This window comes from Brachyistius frenatus, unplaced genomic scaffold, assembly GCF_029030835.1.
Source record: "Brachyistius frenatus isolate BFR_SWC_R1_liver_20210118 unplaced genomic scaffold, ASM2903083v1 Contig_47, whole genome shotgun sequence".
NCBI classification, from domain to species: domain Eukaryota; kingdom Metazoa; phylum Chordata; class Actinopteri; family Embiotocidae; genus Brachyistius; species Brachyistius frenatus.
Window position 1 is genome coordinate 168,139 of NW_027210646.1, and position 19,594 is coordinate 187,732.

Sequence of the window (19,594 nt, forward strand, 5' to 3'; positions counted from 1 at the left end):
CTTGCTGACTATGCACATGCTGTTCAGGGGGTTGTATGAAGCAACAAGAGGAAGGAGTTTTTTTTGCTCATGTCTGAACCTGTATATATAAAATACACGTTTGGGGTCTTTCCACGGTCCTTTAGAATTTATGTCGTAACTCACTGTCCTTATTACCAGTGGTTTATCTGACAGTGCTTCCTCATGGCTAGAGTTTCTATTGAAAAAAGTTTAATAACAGCTTGATAAGTTTAATGACACCCTTTGAAGGTCTTCCCATAGCTGCTGAAACACTGAAATCAGATGAGAAAGGTGCTGATTGTCAGTTTGTAAAACACAACACTTTGAATGAAAATGATTTTGGAATGAAACTACTCGTGTTATTCAGATGAGATAAATTTATTAGGTAAAAGAAAAGATGCATGATGCTATCACAAAAGAGACTTGTTTGGACTTGAAGTTCTTGCAAATAAATTCAATGAAAAAGAATGATTGAAGACTCCATTTGGCATGCTCAAACTCTGATGTCAAGAACAATGCGATCATTCACTGCTAAGAGAAGCTGCAGAAAATTAAAACAAAACACTAATGACAAGTTAATTGAAGTGTCATTCGGTCCCCTGGGGAGGTGTAATTCTTAAGCTTTGAAGTAAAACAGCCAGAAAATAAGTCACCTTCGCTCACAACAACATTGCTGGGAATTCAGGGACAGGTAGTGTGGGAGAGGGGAAGACTTGCTACCGTTCTCACGCAGATGTAAAGATGCCGGCCATACAGGAAATGCAACATCGGTAGCAATGTGTGCTTCAGAGGTGAGAAGGAAATGTCTCCGGAGGTTTGGGTTACAAAGGCGGGGATTTATCAAGGTCAAGCGGAGGTTGGGAAGATGATATCTCTTTAGTTTGAAAAGGGGATGACCCCACTCCACCCAGAATGACTTCACAAATGCTCACACGCACACGCACGCACGCACGCACACACACACACACACACACACACACACACACACACACACACACACACACACACACACACACACACACACACACACACACACACACACACACACACACACACACACACACACACAAGCTTACTGACTCGTTCTTATATAAGATACCCCCCGAATCCTCTTTCATCTTCTTCTGTGATCCTTAAACTCACAACAAAAGCGAGTGGTTTAATTTCCTCCGCTCTTCATCAGGCCTGCAAAGACCTGGATCCCACCCAAGGGAGATGAGATAACATCCCATTGGCCTGACCGCCACCCATCCTCTCTCTCCCTCTCTCTGCCCAGGGGGCTTGGACGAGCACATACTGAACTGCTTGACCGATCACAAACACACATGCACACACTGAATCCCCTCCTTCCGCCTGTGTGTGTCAGTGTCTGTGTTTGACGAACTGTGACTCGCCAGGCCCGGGGTTTCTCTACAGAGTAGGGCGGCCATGTTAGGACAGCTGTCTGCAGCTGTGGGCACCAGACGGACAAACAGACTGACAGGTCTGTCACCCCCAAGCTGTGATCATTCGTTTGCCGATGAGAGCACAGGTTACGGTAACAGTGTGAGTTTGAGAAGGTATGTGGTTCAGTGTGTAACGAGGCTGTGTTGTTGAAAAAGGCAGTGTCAGGTACTTCGAGCAGAATCGAACACTTGAATCTGAATCTGATTACAGTTTGTTTTCTTCAGGATGATTTATGCCTGCTTGACAGTTAAACATCTATTATATTGATATTATATAATTATATTATGTTAATGGCCAAGATGTCAAGCAGGCCTGCAAAACTGGATGCCTGTCATGATCTCTTAAATACATGCTACACAGGTTTAAATCTTTTTTTGCCATTTTAAGATAAGGTTTTCTTCTTTACACATAATCAGCACATGTCACAAACACATAATAACACATAATGACCTGCAACACACCATGTATTGGTTATTGTAGGCTATGGTGGGTATGTACCGCCCTTCATTTTCAGTAATAGTTTGTGTACAAACAGGTAGTTTCAAAGAGTTTTCTTTCCGTTTAATTTTTTTCTTGTGTAGTTTTTGCTGTGGTCAGCAATGAAAAAAGTTTGCAAACAAGCAAAAGACTTGTTTATAAAGTATATTATCAAAGATCACACAATACTACTCGTTTTTATGGTGATAACCCTCATTTCCTTTCTTTAATTTGATCTTTAGCAACAAGATTCTAGAGTGTAAGTGTAGAGTGTATTACAAAGTTAAACAGCCGAAGGGGAAAGGAATCCATAATGATGATGAAGATAATAATAATAAACTTTTTTTTTCTTAAAGAGAGTTTAATAATTACTATACAGAAAGTGCCTGTCATGATTGCCATCTTTCACCATACATCCCTTGAGAAGAAGGCAAAATAAAAAGCTTTTAATGGGGAGACTAACTGGAACAGGATCACACAAGAGGAGATCACTTTCCAGGGCTAGTAGCGGTTGGGCAGCATGTCAAAAGCAGATCAGTGGTATAAATTTAGCATGGAAAAATGGCTGCATTTAGTAACAACATCAACGTAAGATGGGAGCCCAAACAATCCACATTCAACTCAGCTACATAAATAACACTCATTTGTGAAAGAAAATTCTCTGTGGACTCTCCTCCTGACTCTTTTTGAAGCATTGCAACATTTGACCAGTCTCCCACGTACTTCTCTCTGTGGGTTTCTGGCCCTGCTACACTCTTGCTGCTTTGAACCAAGGTCAGCTAGATAACACTGGCTCCGAGCATGCATCCACTCACTGCAAGAGATTTGACCATGATCAGAGGAAAGACGAGTAGACGGAGGGTTTAGTCTTGGAGGAGTCTAGTTCCTGTTTTTAACTAAACAAGATCATTTGTTGTTGTACTCTCCTGCAATGACCGGGGTATCACAAGAGCTGAGCCGGCAAGCACACATGTAGTTATTGTGTACTAAAAACAAGTGTAACCCCGGGATGTAGTTCATGGGGTTACAATAAGTCAGAAGACGTGTATTTATTGTAGACCGTATTGCACCATGTATCTGAAATCACACAATCAGATATTGTGTTCTGCAGGTGTGCAGTGAAGCCTCTGTTTTTAATCACTCAATCAGAGGCAGGAGTTGTTTTTAGCAGCATCTGCCACCTCTGCATGAAGTGGCCCTTTGAGAGCAACACAAACAGGAACCACAAGGTTAATGATGGGCATGCATTGACCTGCCAGTTGACAGGGGTTATGTGGTGTGTGTGTGTGTGTGTGTGTGTGTGTGTGTGGGGGGGGGGGGGTTGCGTTTTTGGGGGGTGCAGCACCCCAACGGAGAGGACAAGTGGTCTGTGGAGTGGCGCCAAGGTTGTGTCTAATCCCGAGTGTCGTCGGGGGGTGGGGGTGTTAATCCATTCTGACAGAAGGCCCTGATGGACCTGCCACTGATCACTGCTGATAATGAGTCAAGCCAGACAGAATTTTACACACTGTCTCAAACGACATGCCAGTGTGTTAATCAGACCAGCTAATCAGGTCTGAGCTCTTTTTCAGGACTCTATTCTGCAGAATAACAGAGCTGTATTAGCCCTGGCTTAATTTAACAACAGCAGTCGGGGTCATCTTCTGTTATATTGTTGCTCCTCTGGCTTAACAGACAGGTTCTCATTGTGAGGATCTGGAAAAGTTCACATTGCCTTGACAGATTTTCAGAGAATGCAGGTGAACTGTCTGAGACATTTTTAACCTTACGCCCTTTACATTCCTTTGGGTACAATTAAGAACATTTTGTCAATTAATCAGTTTCACCCTGAGGCGCTTCATCTGTGGATCCTTCTGTGGCTTATTTTATCAGCTCGGCTGCCGTCTTGCAAAGTAAATAATCAACTAAACTGTCTCAATGCAGTGAAGACAAGAAGCTAATCCAATTTTCCGACAAAGAACAGTTTTAATATTTAATTTCCAGTTTGTAGCACTCAATGGCTTTAATGGATTCACTGAGCATTTTCTTATCTATATTTTGGCTGGTTAAGACAGCTTGAAGACTAGAAGCACAATATCTATTTGTAAGCATTCATGTACGCGCGGTTAGATTTGCACCTCTATGGGATTAATGGTTTGAAACAATGACAGGATGATCGTGTTTAAATCTGTTTTTTTGGCCAAAATTGCAGAATACTTGGATGCTGAGGAAAAAGTGTAAAAAGTCAGCATTCACAAAAATGTACAGCTAATAACCTGAGATAAATTTCTCTTGTCAGTTACTGAACAGCCTGCAACCTCTTTACCGCCAACCGTTATGTCTTTTGCAGTTGTGTTTGCCCCTCGGGTTGTCAATATTTATTTGGTACTTTGCCTCTGGCATCTTGGCATTCTTTTCAGAAGTAAAAGGGCTGCTTTAAAATGTCTGGTTCAGTAAAAAATACAATATGTAAATCAACAGAATCTTGATTCAATTTCATCTGGCATCTGACGACCTGACTATTACCTTTGACAACTCCGTGTTATCCCCGACCCTGACTGCTAGGAATCTCGGTGTGACACTCGACAGTCAATTCTCCCTTACTGCCAACATCACTGCAACAACACGTTCCTGTAGATACATGCTGCACAACATCAGGCGAATACGTCCCCTTTTTAATCTGAAGGCGGCGCAGGTTCTGGTTCAGGCTCTGGTCATCTCACGCCTAGACTATTGTAACTCCCTCCTGGCAGGTCTACCTGTTAGTGCCATTCGTCCTCTGCAGCTCATCCAGAATGCAGCAGCTCGACTGGTCTTTAACCTCCCAAAATTCACTCCCACTACTCCGCTCCTCTTCCGCTCCCTTCACTGGTTACCAGTAGCCGCCCGCATCCGTTTCAAAACATTGGTACTTGCGTACCGTGCTGCGAACAGATCGGGTCCAGTCTACATCCAGGACATGGTCAAACCTTACACCCCAGCCCGCTCCCTCCGCTCTGCATCTGCCGATCGGCTTGTTGCTCCCTTGCTGCGAGCTAAACACTCTACAAAATCACAACTGTTTGCTGTCCTGGCTCCTAAATGGTGGAATGAGCTCCCCAATGACATCAGGACAGCAGAAAGTCTGTACATCTTCCGTTGCAAACTAAAAACACACCTCTTCCAACTATACCTTGAATAGGGAGAAAAAAAAAAGAAAGAAAAAAAATTGCACTTAAAATGGCACTTACTTAAAGCACTTTGTAGTTTGGCTTTCTTGAAGAAAATTTTACTTTCTTGATTCTTGTTGTTCTGGGTTTGTACCCTCATGGTTGAAATGCACTTATTGTAAATCGCTTTGGATAAAAGCATCAGCTAAATGAAATGTAATGTAATCTGTTGCATAAACCCCTTGCCTTAGTTTTGTAGAATTAGATGTATTCATTTCTTGAACAGCTAAGGCAGTTCTTTGAACTTGTAAATGTATTTCAGCTTTATTAAAATGGTGTGTTGTCCTGTGAGAGACACTTCGTATCCAAGTCAACACAAAGACAACATGCAGGGCTTCTCCAAGGACCTTTGTGCAAAAGGTAGGGACTGGGTTAGCTCTGTCTTCATTACTGTTTTCGCGTGACAAAGACACACACCAGGTTTGCATCATGTCTATGTTTTTCAAACTACAACGTTATAACTCCTGTTTCCAATATCTGAAGGGTCTGAGGATAAAATCCAGAAATTGTAATTTAAATTAACTTCAAGTTAATAAACCGAATATGCTGTATCAAGTTAAGAAAAGAGTACTTTGTATGGTGAATTTTTAATATTTCGTTTTTTGGCCCCTAGAACTAAACAACAGGTGCGTTCCCTCTTGTTTTTTTGTTTTTTTTACATCTGTACCTTTGCTTTGCAAGTCGTTGCATGCAGCCCAACATCTGGACTCCACCTTGGGCCAAAGGTATGAACCAAACTTCAAAAGGCAAAGCAGAGACGGGCACACCAGGAAGATTTCACCACTGACAGGACCAGTTCGAAGCATCTGGCTCAAACTTTATTTTGATACCCTGTGCTATATTTCCAGTTGGCCCTTCCCACTGGGGATATATGGGTGGATTGTGGATTTATTGAAGAAAGCATTGAAGCCACATTGCGCAAAGTCAGACAAGATGCGTCTGTCAATGTTTAAATTACAATTTCAACCAATCGAAAGAGAACACAGTTGTTGTTTTTTTACAAAACAACATGACATGGATGACAGGGAACAGCTGGAATACTGCAGCCAAGTATGTAACAAGAATCGGCAGCTTATGGGTCAGTAATAAATTAAGTTTTTCGACAGAAGTCGAGCATGTGCTACAGTTATCGTAGCACTTCAACCACAACTATGACCGTGCAACTCAGTCCATGCTACGTTCTGTTTAGTTGGCTGTTCAACACATTGCAGTTGGTGTTAACATGGTAGCTTACAAAACAGTCATGAGCCCGGAGCTCAGTGCAGGGATAACGTGGGGGTGATTTAGCACTTTAAGCCTCAATGTCGGCTGTTGTTTACTGACAGTGAGAGTTTGAGTTTCATAATTTATTGCATATGGTTGCCTGACTCATCTTGAGCTGAGAGGTCAGAGCTGTGTGTCTGTTTATGTGTGTGAGCAGTGGCTCCTATTGTCTGTCAGAAGTAAAAAAAAATAAGTCACTTGTATGAGAAGTGGAAAAAAGAAACTGTATGTCACCACCAGTCAGAGTGAGAAAATAACATATGGACAGTGATGTTGATCATGTATACAGGAAATACAGACACACTAGAGGTAGTTGTGTCAGGCTTAATGAAAACTTCACCTCATTACTGATTATCTGATTTCATTTTCTCCATACACACACACGCACGCGCACACACACACACACACACACACACACACACACACACACACACACACACACACACACACACACACACACACACACACACACACACACACACACACCAAGAAACTCGCCTGTGGGAGAGTGGGTATAATAAATCTTAGGCTCAGTGGAGGAGCTGTGTGCTCTTCAGTGACTTGTTAATTAGGCATGAATAGCAAAGCCATTATCGGGCCTGGATACATGAGACAAAAACGAGACTTGACATTTGACAAAATGCTGTGACAGAAACGGAAAGGATCGCTTGTTCATAGTAAATAAAAAAGGTGAGTTGCACAAATTTAGCTTCGCTGTGACACTACTAGAAATATACTCTCTTGTCCGTATTAGATGGAGTTTATGTGTGTGTAATATCATGTAGAGGATACAGGACTCTGTTTTTTTCAGAAGAAAGTCCTCATTGTCTTGGTGAACACAAGCTCAGAGCCACACGCTCAGATATACATGCAGAGAGGCTCAAATAAAACCTGGAAGATCCTTTATTTTACCACCAGAAAGACGCTCTCTGGAGACAGCCCATAATCGTGTAAAGACATGCCGAATACATGGGCACTTCTCTGTCCACTGTGTTTTCACTGAGAAGGAATCCTATGTGTGAGAGTTAATCAAACATTTATTGTGCTATTCTGGGAAGCTTTAAGTGTTGGGAACAATGAAATGTGTCTTGCTGCTGATAAAGTGACATTAAAGAGCAAGTCCAGACAGATTGTGCCTCTGCAGCCCTCCCAGCAAATTGTTTGCATGTATTTGTTTAGTAAGGGAGATGGTGAAAAGAGGAGGCAGACTTAATGTGTGCACATTCATAGATGTGAGGAAATCAGTGCATGCAGTGCTTGCACGTGATCTGTCAGTCTTAGTGTAAGTCTGGACAAGTTATTTTATGTAACACCTTGGCTTGAGTGCAAGGCTGAAACCACAACACGGCTTCCTTTCAATAAATTTGTTTTAGCATCACAAATTGTTCTTGTAATGACCCCGACATTCATTAAAATGTGCTCAGAAACATTCCAGGAAGGCGGCCATGCAGATGTATTCCTGGGTGTGTCCAAGTGTATGATCGGACAAGCGGGAGTATTTCTTGCATTGGCTCTCAGGTTTCCTGAGGGAAGAGAAGGGTCTTATCTCCTTGGGACACAAATGTCATCTCTCAGTCTTCAGTCATAGCCTCATGGCCATGAGATGGAAGCTGAGATTGGACATGGGGATTAGTGTCGAAGCTGCCATTTTAAGATAAAAAAAAAAAAAAATTGCACCGAATGGAAACTTTATGGAGTTTTAAAGCTGTTGCAGGAATCCGATTTTCTACTCATAGGCTGCTGGAATAGCCTGGAAGTAAGACATATTTGAGCATCATGATTTGTGCAGATGTCTCCCTCTGTCCAAAACAATCTGTGTCTCACGAATGTAAAAAGCACACACGCAAACAATGACTTTCCCCTGCAGTCCGCCTGGTGCGGATTGTGTGTTTGTATTGTGCTGCTGGATCGTTAGGGAAGTGGGGGTGGCGTGTGCATTTGGAAGGGGTGGGGGGCATCCGCTGTGTAGTGTGCCTGTGTTTGTGTAGAACAGAAACAGGAGGGAGCAGGACGGGGGCAGTTGTACAGACCAAGTGCTTCGAGGGGCTGAAATAACAGTGGTGGAAGAGATTGTTTCCTTTAAACCACAGAATTTCCAGTCTCACATGGAAGTCACTGGGGGAAGAGTGACATTTGTCGAGTATGGTAAAGACCGCATTATTGCTTTTTAACCTGTTTGTTGCTTTAATTGTTTTGATTTTTTTAAGTTAGTTTGTACATGACATATATATTCTTAAATACAAAAGAAAGGACTGAGCTTTTGAATCCAACATGACAGAACCGGTTAAAGAAAGCATTGATTACTTCCTAACCTTGCTCACTCAGAGGAGGCGGTGATGTCTGCTGGTGATAACACCAATGAATTAATGTATGTATGTATATGTGTGTGTGTGTGTGTGTGTGTGTGTGTGTGTGTGTGTGTGTGTGTGTGTGTGTGTGTGTGTGTGTGTGTGTGTGTGATCATTTGGACTGTGGTGCTCGGTTGTTTAAAATGTCAAAAGTGGCGTAAGAGATAGTCATCTTGCATCCTCTCTGCTATGGGTCAGCAGACACAGTATTGTCTCTGTTGTGATTACACACTTCGTTTGCAGCCTGAATGATCTGCTTGATTGTATTTTACATGTCAATGTAATATTTTATTAATGAGAGAGTTCTGATTATTGTTTTGCATCTACATTTCTGGCGTGATCTTTTGATTATAAACTTGCAAATAGCGGGTCTTGAACTGCCACAACTTGTGCACACAGCTTCACCGTCATTGTCAGCTCTGACTGACACACACACACACACACACACACACACACATATACAGCGGATACTATAAAGTCATCTGAATTAACGCGCCAATTAACAAAGGAACTCGTCTCCGAAAGGTCATGTGGGGATTTTGATGACAGGATTAGAGGAGGAATGCATCAGAGGAGGGAGCGAGAGGGATATAGCAGCAATGAATGGGAATAGATGACAGGGGGATTTTGGTGTAGTGTCATTTAGGCTCTGCGAGACAAAGGATGATGGTCTGTCCGCAGACAGCATACGGACTAAGCACTGACCAGTTGATTGACAGGGGCTTTTATTCTTCAGAATTGCAGTGGGGCTGAGTTTTAGACTCACATGTGTGTTTTTTTTAAGTAATTCTAGCAGTTGTATGCCCACTGTGTTGAACTTTGTCTCTGTGGAGCTGATAAATAGATTGATTTCAAAAGAGGGGGAAAGGACAGTTTTGATTTAATGTTTTACTCTGGGACACTTAGCCTCAAACAGCATTTTTTTTTTTTTATTTTATTTATTTTTTAACATTTGACTCTAGTCACATTAACTTGGCCAGACTCACAGCATCTAAGTGGAATAACATGTCAGAATAAAAAAAAAAGTTGAGTAAGGGGAGATGGGAGCCACCGTCCTCTGTTTACGTGTTTGCCATGCAGATCAGGTCAGGTAATTACAGTTAGCTGTATTTTCGCTCCCCAGACCTCGAGCCAAATTAGCATCTTAAGTAGAAAGCCGTGCTCACGACGCTGCAAGTTTGCATCTCAAGCCACACGAGCTTCCACCTCCACTCTCCTGTTTACATTGTTTTACGTTTAAAAGACGGTATGAAGTAACAACAGGGGTTTCGCACCATTCAGTGCTCAGGCCTTACTAAATGAAACCGGTTTCTCTGGTTACCTGTGTGTGTTTACTCTGTGTACACAAGACATGTTGCTATTGTACTTGGATTCTGGCAGCGGCTGTTGCTGTTGTAGATAAACACATTCACATATGAGCTGTCTTTGCCTTCTTGAAATGACTTGTGAACCTGCAGTTGACCGTTTGTCACAGACTTCTGATATCAGAAGACACAGCCTCTTTTTTTAGGTTGAAAACTTGGTTATGTTATGAGAAAGCGATTATAACCCAAACTACGCTGACTATATAAGAAAGTCGGCCCCAATCAGTGGTCTTTGTGTAGACTGGGAGCAGGTGTAGTGCCTGACAATCTGTCGGCTTTTGAGGCTATGCCTGTACTTAAATCTCCATGAGTGACACAGCAGACTCCTGATGGGAGCCGCCATTATTATTAACAATCATAATTTAGTTTAATCGCCCCGGCTCGGCTCCACACGTCAGCCTGTCCGTCAGGAACTAAGACGGGGGCAGCATGATGTAACATAACCTATTATGTTACATTATATATTCTGCTTTGTGTAATAATGTTATATTCTCCTCCAGTTTGAAGACGGATTGCAGTGACAAGCAACCGCACTGAACATGCATAACATTAAATCCTGGCATTGTGCAATGTACACCATGTCACATGTGGGAGCGCTGACCTACAAAGTTTGAATATTACATTTTGGGAATGCAGACACACAGACCTGAGCTTTCTTTTTGATGACAGCCTGCTGTTTGTCAGACCACTGTTGCATAAATGTTTGCAGGATGTCCTGGGTTCGGGTCAGATTTTCTGGAACAATGGCTTGGCTCACCCATGCACACACTCAGTCTCTCTTTGTATTGCTCTTTCCTCCCCTCTTTCAAACACACGCACACATGCAGACACAGAGGACGATTGAACTGCTTCTATCTTATCTTTTATATTTGATCTATTCTCCGCTAGGATGGTTGCGCGCACAATCATCGCTTGTATTTGTTGTATTATTTGTGACATCCATTTAATATAAAGCTCCTGCAAGTAGTGTTGAAGACAATTTGTGAGTAATGGCATGGTGGCCTGTGGAAAAGGTTTGCTGCAACAGAGAGCGGTTTGCATTTTTAGGCAACACAACTTAACCATTTCGATGAAGAAAATCCCACCGAGTTATTTCGAGACCTGTTCTAACCGTAATCGTGGTGACTATTTGACAGAGGTCTTATGATAACAACCCGTTGACACTGGCTGCAGCTCTCCACAGGCAACCCACCATTATCGAAGGAGACGTTCTCTGATATTTTCTGGACACTTTCCTTTCCGAGGGGCTCTTCTCATGGCTTTATAACGTGTCCTATTCCTGCGTATAAGCTAATGTTGGTGTCTCAGTTACACATTCATCAAAGCTGTCAGAGTCAATGTGCTGTACAGAGGGAGCCGCTGCTGAAAAAGCAGAATCACAGGCGTGTCAAAGGTTTTTGACTGATGTGAGAAAATCACTGGTGTAGAATGTACTGTAGGCGTGAGCGGGCTGAAGCAGGTTTTTCAGTGCTAATCAGTGGTTGGCCTGCGGCTTTCACATCTGGACCGTAAAGCAGGAAGGTGTTAGGTGGGACAAGAAGGGTCTTTGGATGCCAGTTTTTTGGGCAATATCATACAAAGCCGCTGTCAAAATGAGAATCTGTGCACGCATGCAAGAGAAAGGAGTGAATGAGAGCGAGGCAGAGAAGTTCATCTGAACAAAACTGTTAACCTTTGGAGGGGACACCTCATTTGTCAGATGTGAACTGGTGTGAAGTGGTTTAACTTTAATTACCTCTTTCCACAGGGAGGTAGGAGGTCTCATTTGCAATTTCCTCCATCTTTATATTCGAATCTTTTCACTTTAACTATCTTTTCCTCCTGTGCAATTCAACTGTCACACTGTGTCTATTGTAATATTTTTCTGAAACGTTGCAGAAACTGAAAGTAAGTTTTATCCATGTAGGTCTTATTGAAACAAGATATTTATTTTTTTAAACAAGAAATAACATAATCCTGAATTCCTGAGCAATAAAATGTGTCTTTTCAGATTCCTTAGTGTTTTGCTACTATACAGTCTCATCACCAGCAGCAGGGAGACTGACTTTAGCGATGTTTTTGCAGATTTTGGATGGATAACACCGTGTACCTCATGCTAATTCAGTTAGCTAACTTTGTTACGCTGCCCTACTTATCTGTAGGACATCACATTTAGTGTTTTTTTATCACAAAAATAAAACTAAACGTATCCAAAGTTACATTCATGCTTTAACTATTTACCGTTACTTAAATGGATAGGTTAGGTTAGGTAGTTACTTTATAGATCAACACTATTGTAATTAAATATGGAACTGGAGCCAGGAGGAACTTAGCTTAGCATAACACGCAGCCATTTCTTGAGGTTTACTTGGTGAACAAGTGAGGTGTCAATCTTCTCATCTAACTCTCGGCAAGAGAGCGGGTGTAATTCTCCATTCCTCCTCGACTCCGCCACATATTGATATTGAACTCTTTATTCAACTTTATCTGTGGGTTCCTCCTTCCTCCACTGAAGTATATCAGAAAATATTAGATCACACTGACAGACCACTCAGACACACTTACTGCCTCCAGGTGACGGAGGAAGCCAATATGATTCACAGAAGCACGAGAAGATAGAAGAGCAGTGTAGGGGGGCTGTTTGGACCCATCATCACTGAATTACCTCGTGAATCATTCAGCGATAGGGTTGAATTCCCAACACGTCTGGTTTCAAGTGACATGTCAACTCCATTTGACCTCTCTGTTTTAAAAGGTGACCATCATCATGCATTAACAAAATATTTGACAATCCCGGAGTGCTGCGACCTTGGCGTATTTTAATGGAATTACAGAAATTGAGCGATGGCTCAGCAGTTTTGCCTGGTCGCTGTGAAGGTGCATCAGAGGAATGCTCACATGCTGACTCACCATATACCACATGGGGACGAGAAGCAGAATTAAATGCTCTGTTATTAACAAAAGGATAAATGGCAGCTATTAATGTAACCGTAGAAATGATTAAAAGTTGGGATTTCTCAGATCTTCACATGATTTTAACTCGGCTTTAACTGACCTTATAAAAAAAAAAAAGCGGTAAGTGCTTTTAAAATAAATACAATCTGCTTATAGATTGTGTTCATGATAACTTCGTCCAGGTTCTCTTATCAGCCTCTTTCTTCTTTTCTTTGGTCCGCCATTGACATTGATTTGTTTCCATGGTTCTTCCGTTTTGTTTAATCACCATTTCTTTTTCCATCTCAACCTCTCGCTGCCGTTTCTTCGCCATTTGCTTTTAATTTTCTCCCTCTCTCCTCTTTTCAGTCTTTACAGGGCATGCTCTCTTCCCTTCACTCTGAGCTTGACATTCAGAGGTATTTGATGAGAATCCAATTGCCCCACAGAGTTAGTCAGCCTTTCATCTTATCTGCATCCTACTGTTGTGCCTGTCGGTGTGTGTGAGGCTGCGTTTGCATCCTCACTAACATCTGCTGTGTGACCATGTTCCCAACCCTTCTGCCCACGTGGCTCTCGGCGTCTGCCCTGTTTGTGCCCGACAGCCCTCCTCGGCTGTCAGGCTAAACCAATTCTGGCCCACAGAAGCTCCCAGAATTGTCAACTGCACTTAATATAAAATGCTTAAATTCTTTATTTGGCTGTACATGTGTGAGTGTGAGATAACAGTAGAATGCGCATGCAGGTGTGTACAAGATAACCTGATGGACCCGGCCCTGTGTCTCCAGCTGCATTAGCTCCACAGCACCACACTGGTGCCAGGGAAGAAGAGCATTTCATAAAGAGCCCAGTGTTTAGTAACCCCTCGCTTTCAGCCCTACGTCGTCTCTGAGGAGCAGATCACCTTACAACGCTGCACAATAGCTCAATGGGCTCAGAGGTCCTGTCACACATCATCTCATTATAGCCGTGGCTTGAGGATGCCACGTCATACCGATCTTATTACAGAGTAGAGAACTGATCTTTAAGTTTTGATGACACAACTGTGGATCCTTCTTTGTTTTTTTCTCGTGGACTCTTATTGTAGGTTTCTGTTTGATCTCTTTCTCTGCCTTTACTGACTGTACTAACATGCTGGAGTATTATTTGAAACTTCCTTATATTTAATAACTTTAGGTGCTGCTATGTGCTTGTGGGACAGCACGCTGAAGTGTTAAACGTGTGAAAATGTATTAGTCACAAACAGTGTTAATGCTTCTTTGCACATTTGCATGACTGCAGTCATTAGATTATTTTGTTGTTGTGCTGGAGTCGAGGTCAAGGTCAACTTCTGAGGCTCTTTATTCTTGCTTGACAAACAATGCGTGTGACCCATAACACACCTGATATTGTCAAAGCGGCAGATAGTGTTATTTCCTATTCCACCAAATGCATTGTGTCTGAAAGACAATATTAAACACTTCAGTGTAAAATAAGCACAGTTTATCGTGTTGTTTGGAGATTGCACATGCATGTACTGTATAATCCTGTGCTTCCATGGTCTCACTCTGACTGTATTGTTTCCATGTGCCTCCCACTCCAGAGCAGAAGCCCAAAACACGGACCCAGTCCCCAGCCCAGCGTCGGCGACCAGGTCGACCACCTATCTCTCGCCTCCCTGGATTCGTTGGACGCCATGTCTGAGGCTGATGCACCCACAGCGTTCACCCGTGGCAGCCGGGTTCGTGCCAGCCTGCCTGTCGTGCGATCGACCAACCAGACAAAGGACCGCTCACTAGGTACGCTGTGTGTGAGAAAATACCTTCTTACCTGGATTAGGCTTTGTTGCTTGTTGTGGCCCACAAAAAGTTTCAATCTACTGTCTTGTAATGCTGCTTCAATTCAAACCGCCAATATTTTCCATGTAGAAATTCTTTCTTCAGTTCCATTAGGAATTAATTGAGAAAAAAATACTACATCTTAAATCCTGAGTTGACTTTGTGAATGGACTGAGATAAAAGTGAACGGGCATTGATTGTGTTTGATTACACACTTTTAGCTAATCTTGGCATAATTTAAATGATACCTCCTAACCACACCATGATCTCACTGTCTTTTCCTTTCACTCCATCTACCTTCTACATTCCTCCTACCCTGCTCTCTCCACTTCAGTTCACAGCTTTGTTTTAATTAGAATTCATTCCCTCTCTAGACAAAGATAGAGCAAACCATTCACAGTGTACCATCATTTTATTGACAGGATTAGAAATGAGTCGTCTTATCAACACACATAGTGCCTCATTTGCATTAATATGCAGAAAGGCTGAAAGTTGTTGCAAAGAGTGTGAGAACTTCTCCAAACAAATTATGGAGCCTGTAAATTTTCAACAGAATAGTGTGCAAGCGTAGCTCTCAACCCAGCAAGGCATCTGCTACTGGGTATTAAGAAAGCATCCGAGTGGCCCGCCTTTTAACCAAAGTGAACTACCATAACAGGAACTGCAGGGTGTCATTTTCTGCGGTTTATGATGCCAGTAGGGCCTCTTGTTTTGCTTGAGAAGCACGACGTCAAAACAAAAACACAACAAATATGCTTCACCGTGCATGTATGTCCACGCACAGAAACGCAAACACACACTTAATCCATCATTCTCTTTCTCTCCATCAAAAACATCAGGACAAAGCGTCAGGGCAGTGGGGGGTTATGGTGTGATGAAGGGGGAGGAGAAAAAAAGGGGCACCTCTTTACGACAGTGTCCCTCCCACAGTCTCTCTCACACACACACACACACACACACACACACACACACACAAAAACACACAAACACACAGGCACACGCGTCGCTTAGTCCCAACGGACATTTGGGGCTTCTTAGTATCTCCTGCTTGTGCTGGCAGGAGTTGTAGCGTGGTCTTTTCCAGAGCATCATAAGAGCCAGCAGAAACCAGGAAATCCTTAAAACCGCTAAAGTGAGTATCAGATTCATTGTAGAGTGTGGCATCAATTGTGCTGTATTTCAGAGTATTCATTTTGTGGTTGTAATGCAGTCTTTTGCTGGCTTTTCCTTGCATTTTAAACTTCGGTGATAATAATAACGGCCGCGGAAGGATATTTTTCACGACTGCATTTAGTTTAAACTTGTGTTTCTCACTGGAGAAATGTGGAAAACTCAGACACTCTGCTGTGCTGTGCCCATTTGGTCAGAAAAACCACCGGCCATTTGTTTCCAGTCCTCAGTGAAACCAGGTGCTCAGGAATGTAACACGAAGCCTTGAACCGAGCTAGTCAACGTCGTCGTAGCACATAAAAGGAAAGAATTAAAATTCTCATAATGCATTCTCGATCAATGGTGCTTTGTCATCAAATTCATTCGCTGTAGTTGCTAACATCTGGGTGAAAACTAGCCGCCTGTTAACATAACAGCTCTCGGGGGGGAAAGATGAAGTTATTCTGCAAATGGGCACTTTGTTAAGTTATTATGCTGCACAGGAACCCAGACAGACCAGAAAGAGCAATGGAGAGACTCAGCGATTTTATTTCCTGGATTTGCCCTCTCTCTGTCTCACCCTGTCTCGTGGAGCATGTAGGATCTTGTATAATATTTCACCAACATCTGGTAGCTTTTACTGGCTAGGTCCTTTTATGGTGTTGCACCAAGTAAAACCATAGCCCCTTTCCTTAAATCAAGCTATTTTCAGCGCACAAACGCAAAAGGACTTTGAAATGAATCGTCTTTTATCTCTACAGTTAATGAAATGTGACATTCTGGATGATTTTTCTGAAATATGATGGAACATTATCAGAAAAATAACACAAACTGCTTTAATCATTTCATTACGTTCTATTGTTGACACTATACAAATCAGTACAATGCTATTGTAAGCAATGAATCAGAGACTGGAAATAGAAAAGTGTTTTGTTTTTTTCCCCCTGGCATTGTTTATACAAGTGCAGTGTGGGCGTGTCCATACATTTTGTGGGGGAGACATCTGTTTTTTTTTAAAGCGCAGTACAGATGCCACACCCAAGGTCCAGAGGTTCAAGCTTTGGTTTGTTTGATGCACAACTTGTGCTGTTCCACCCCGAGCACACAGCCCTGCTTTTGTCCTCTATTCCTGCCCCAACTTACTTTACTAAAATCAAGTCATTTGTATACTTTTCTTGAATATACAGCATGTTGTTTTCCTACATGTGTAGCATTGATAGGAGTCCAGTGAAAGATTAAGTGCAATGTTACATGTCTGGAAAGTATGCAAGTGAAAATCTACCAGAAAACCACACACAGAAATGAGTTTTTCCTGATGCAGTTTGATTTCCGATGCCTCTGTGCCACAATTCAGGCAAGAATTCACAGAGAAACCCAAATCAGAAGCCAAAATAATGATTTCCACAAATTGGCACTGTATGGGACATGAGGCAAGTTACATCATTCAACATCCACTTACTAAGACAAATAAAAGTATGAATATGTTACTATGTCAGATACCAAGGTTTGGTAGTACAAATGGTAAATAAATAAAAAATGTGTGCCGTAACATGGTTTTGTCTACATTCATGCAATATGGATTCATGCAAATTTTAGTCCCGCCGAATATCTGTGCTGGCCATGAGTAGATATTGTCATATGGGCAGTTGCCAACCATGAAGTATGCAGCTAAATGTCATATTTACTGAGATCATGTATTGTAGGTGGTTTGAGGCTCACATAAACCGCAATAAGCATTTTTGTTTGACTGGCTCTGTTTTGGCATTGTTTTTTGCTCTAATAATCCGAATAGATTAAGAATTAATGACAAAAGGCCCAAATCACAATTTTTGCTGATTTTTATGGAATAGATTCTTATCAGTCACCTGCTAATGTCTTTTGCTCAGTCGATATTTTATGCGGCAGCCTAATAGTTCCATCCTGCCACTGCTTTGTAATTGCAAAGTTAAGGAGCTGCTTGAAATGGCGCATTTACATTAATCGGTTAACGCTTTGAGTAGGGCTTTAGCATCTGAACAGTGAGATTAAAGTCTGCGAGAGAAACCCAACTGTGTATCATAGCTCAAGAAAGTTGTTGAAATCACATGCCTGACTCAGTCATGGGAAAGATTAAAAAGAAGTTTACTTGTGGCTAATCCCCCTGTTCCCCTGCTCCCCTGCTCTCTGTCTATAGGTGTACTGTACCTGCAGTACGGGGACGAGACCAAACAGATCCGCATGCCTAATGAGATCACCAGCATCGACACAATCAGAGCTCTGTTTGTTAGTGCCTTCCCGCAGCAGCTCACCATGAAGATGTTGGAGTCGCCCAGCGTCGCCGTCTACGTCAAAGACGACATGAGGAATATGTACTACGAGCTCGCTGATGTCAGGTAAAGATATTCGGTGTGTTTGTGTGTGATAAACATAGATACAAAAAAGATGGGAATATGTACTGGACAGCATATATTGTTTTTTGAGAACAGGACTTCCAAAGGTTCATATTCTTTTCACTGTACCATTTCAAGTCCTTTCCTTTCACCCTCCCTGAGCACTTCCTGTTCTTAGCTCTCCCTGAACAGGAAATGTCACTAGCCAGGAAATCTTCCCGCTTCCTTTTCCCCTACATGATAGAAAGAAAGTAATTTTGAAATGAATACCTTTTGCAAAATGTTTCAAACAAACTGGGGAGCACTTTTAAGAGACTGCGAGGACTTTCCCGCCTGCTGTCCTCGCTCCTTTTGTGAAAGTTTGACTCTGCAAACTTCAAGTAATGTGGGCGTCTTCTTTTTAAGGCACTTTTTTTTTTCCTTTGGAGTGTAGTTTCCAAAGTATTGTGTAGTCGGGTGTGTGCGTATCATTTACAAGCGCACAAACACACATACTAGCTCACAGCTTTTTCTTCTTTCATGTACCTTCCTGGTTAGGTATTCACCTGCATGTCTTATCAATAATACAGCAGATTCTATGTGCCAAGACATTACGCAGCCACTTGTAGTTTTTTTATTTTTATTTAAAAAGGCAACATTCTTTAAGAAACTTTGCCCTTTTGTTTGCAGAGTGCCTGCTCAAGTTCAATGTGTACTTTGTGACTAATTCTTTATCAGGGCTGTAAAAAATTGTCTCGTGGTGCCTGAAGGGTGGCGCATGTGTCCAGGGTACAGCACCACCCTTCAGCACCACAGTGACAACAGCAGAAGAAAAACCCGACCCGCTCTCCGTTTATGTAGCTGAGCCACGTCAACGCGGTATTAGTGGATGTTTTCATAGACTTTTGAGATTTAGAGGAAATGTCGCAGGACAGAAGGCTGTCAGAGTCCCTGCCAGGGTATGTGCCCTTGGCAGGGCTGTTGAAGAGATCCAAGCTGAGACAGGATCGGCCACATTCTGATGGTGATGTCTGGGCTGCCTTCTTATGGCCGAACACCTCCTCCCCCGACAGGAACATCACAGACCACTCCTGCCTGAAGGTGTACCACAAAGACCCAGCACAGGCCTTCAGCCATGGACCCCGGCCTGCCAACGGCGATGCCAGGGTAAGTACTTATAGCTAACACGGCCGCAATGAACATTTTCTCGTTAATAGCGGCAGCTGTGGGGAGATGAGCAGATTTTTTTCAGATGAAATAGAGAACCCAGCCTCCAGGTCT

At 42.5% G+C, this 19,594-nt stretch overlaps 1 protein-coding gene across 16 annotated transcripts in view; it reads left to right on the forward strand.

The window, feature by feature from the left end:
* Window positions 1-19,594, forward strand: part of LOC138623788 (sickle tail protein homolog) — a 108,120-nt gene that overhangs the window by 66,031 nt on the left and 22,495 nt on the right. For 11 of the 16 annotated variants that reach the window (XM_069703488.1, XM_069703481.1, XM_069703486.1 and 8 more), the window contains exons 3-6: window positions 13,369-13,449; window positions 14,582-14,777; window positions 18,139-18,337; window positions 19,387-19,480. In XM_069703488.1, the coding sequence (XP_069559589.1) occupies window positions 13,369-13,449; window positions 14,582-14,777; window positions 18,139-18,337; window positions 19,387-19,480 (570 nt within the window). Of the gene's footprint in view, window positions 1-4,153; window positions 8,520-13,368; window positions 13,450-14,581; window positions 14,778-18,138; window positions 18,338-19,386; window positions 19,481-19,594 lie in introns of those variants that run through there. The other 5 variants (XM_069703483.1, XM_069703497.1, XM_069703491.1 and 2 more) reach the window with 3 other exon arrangements.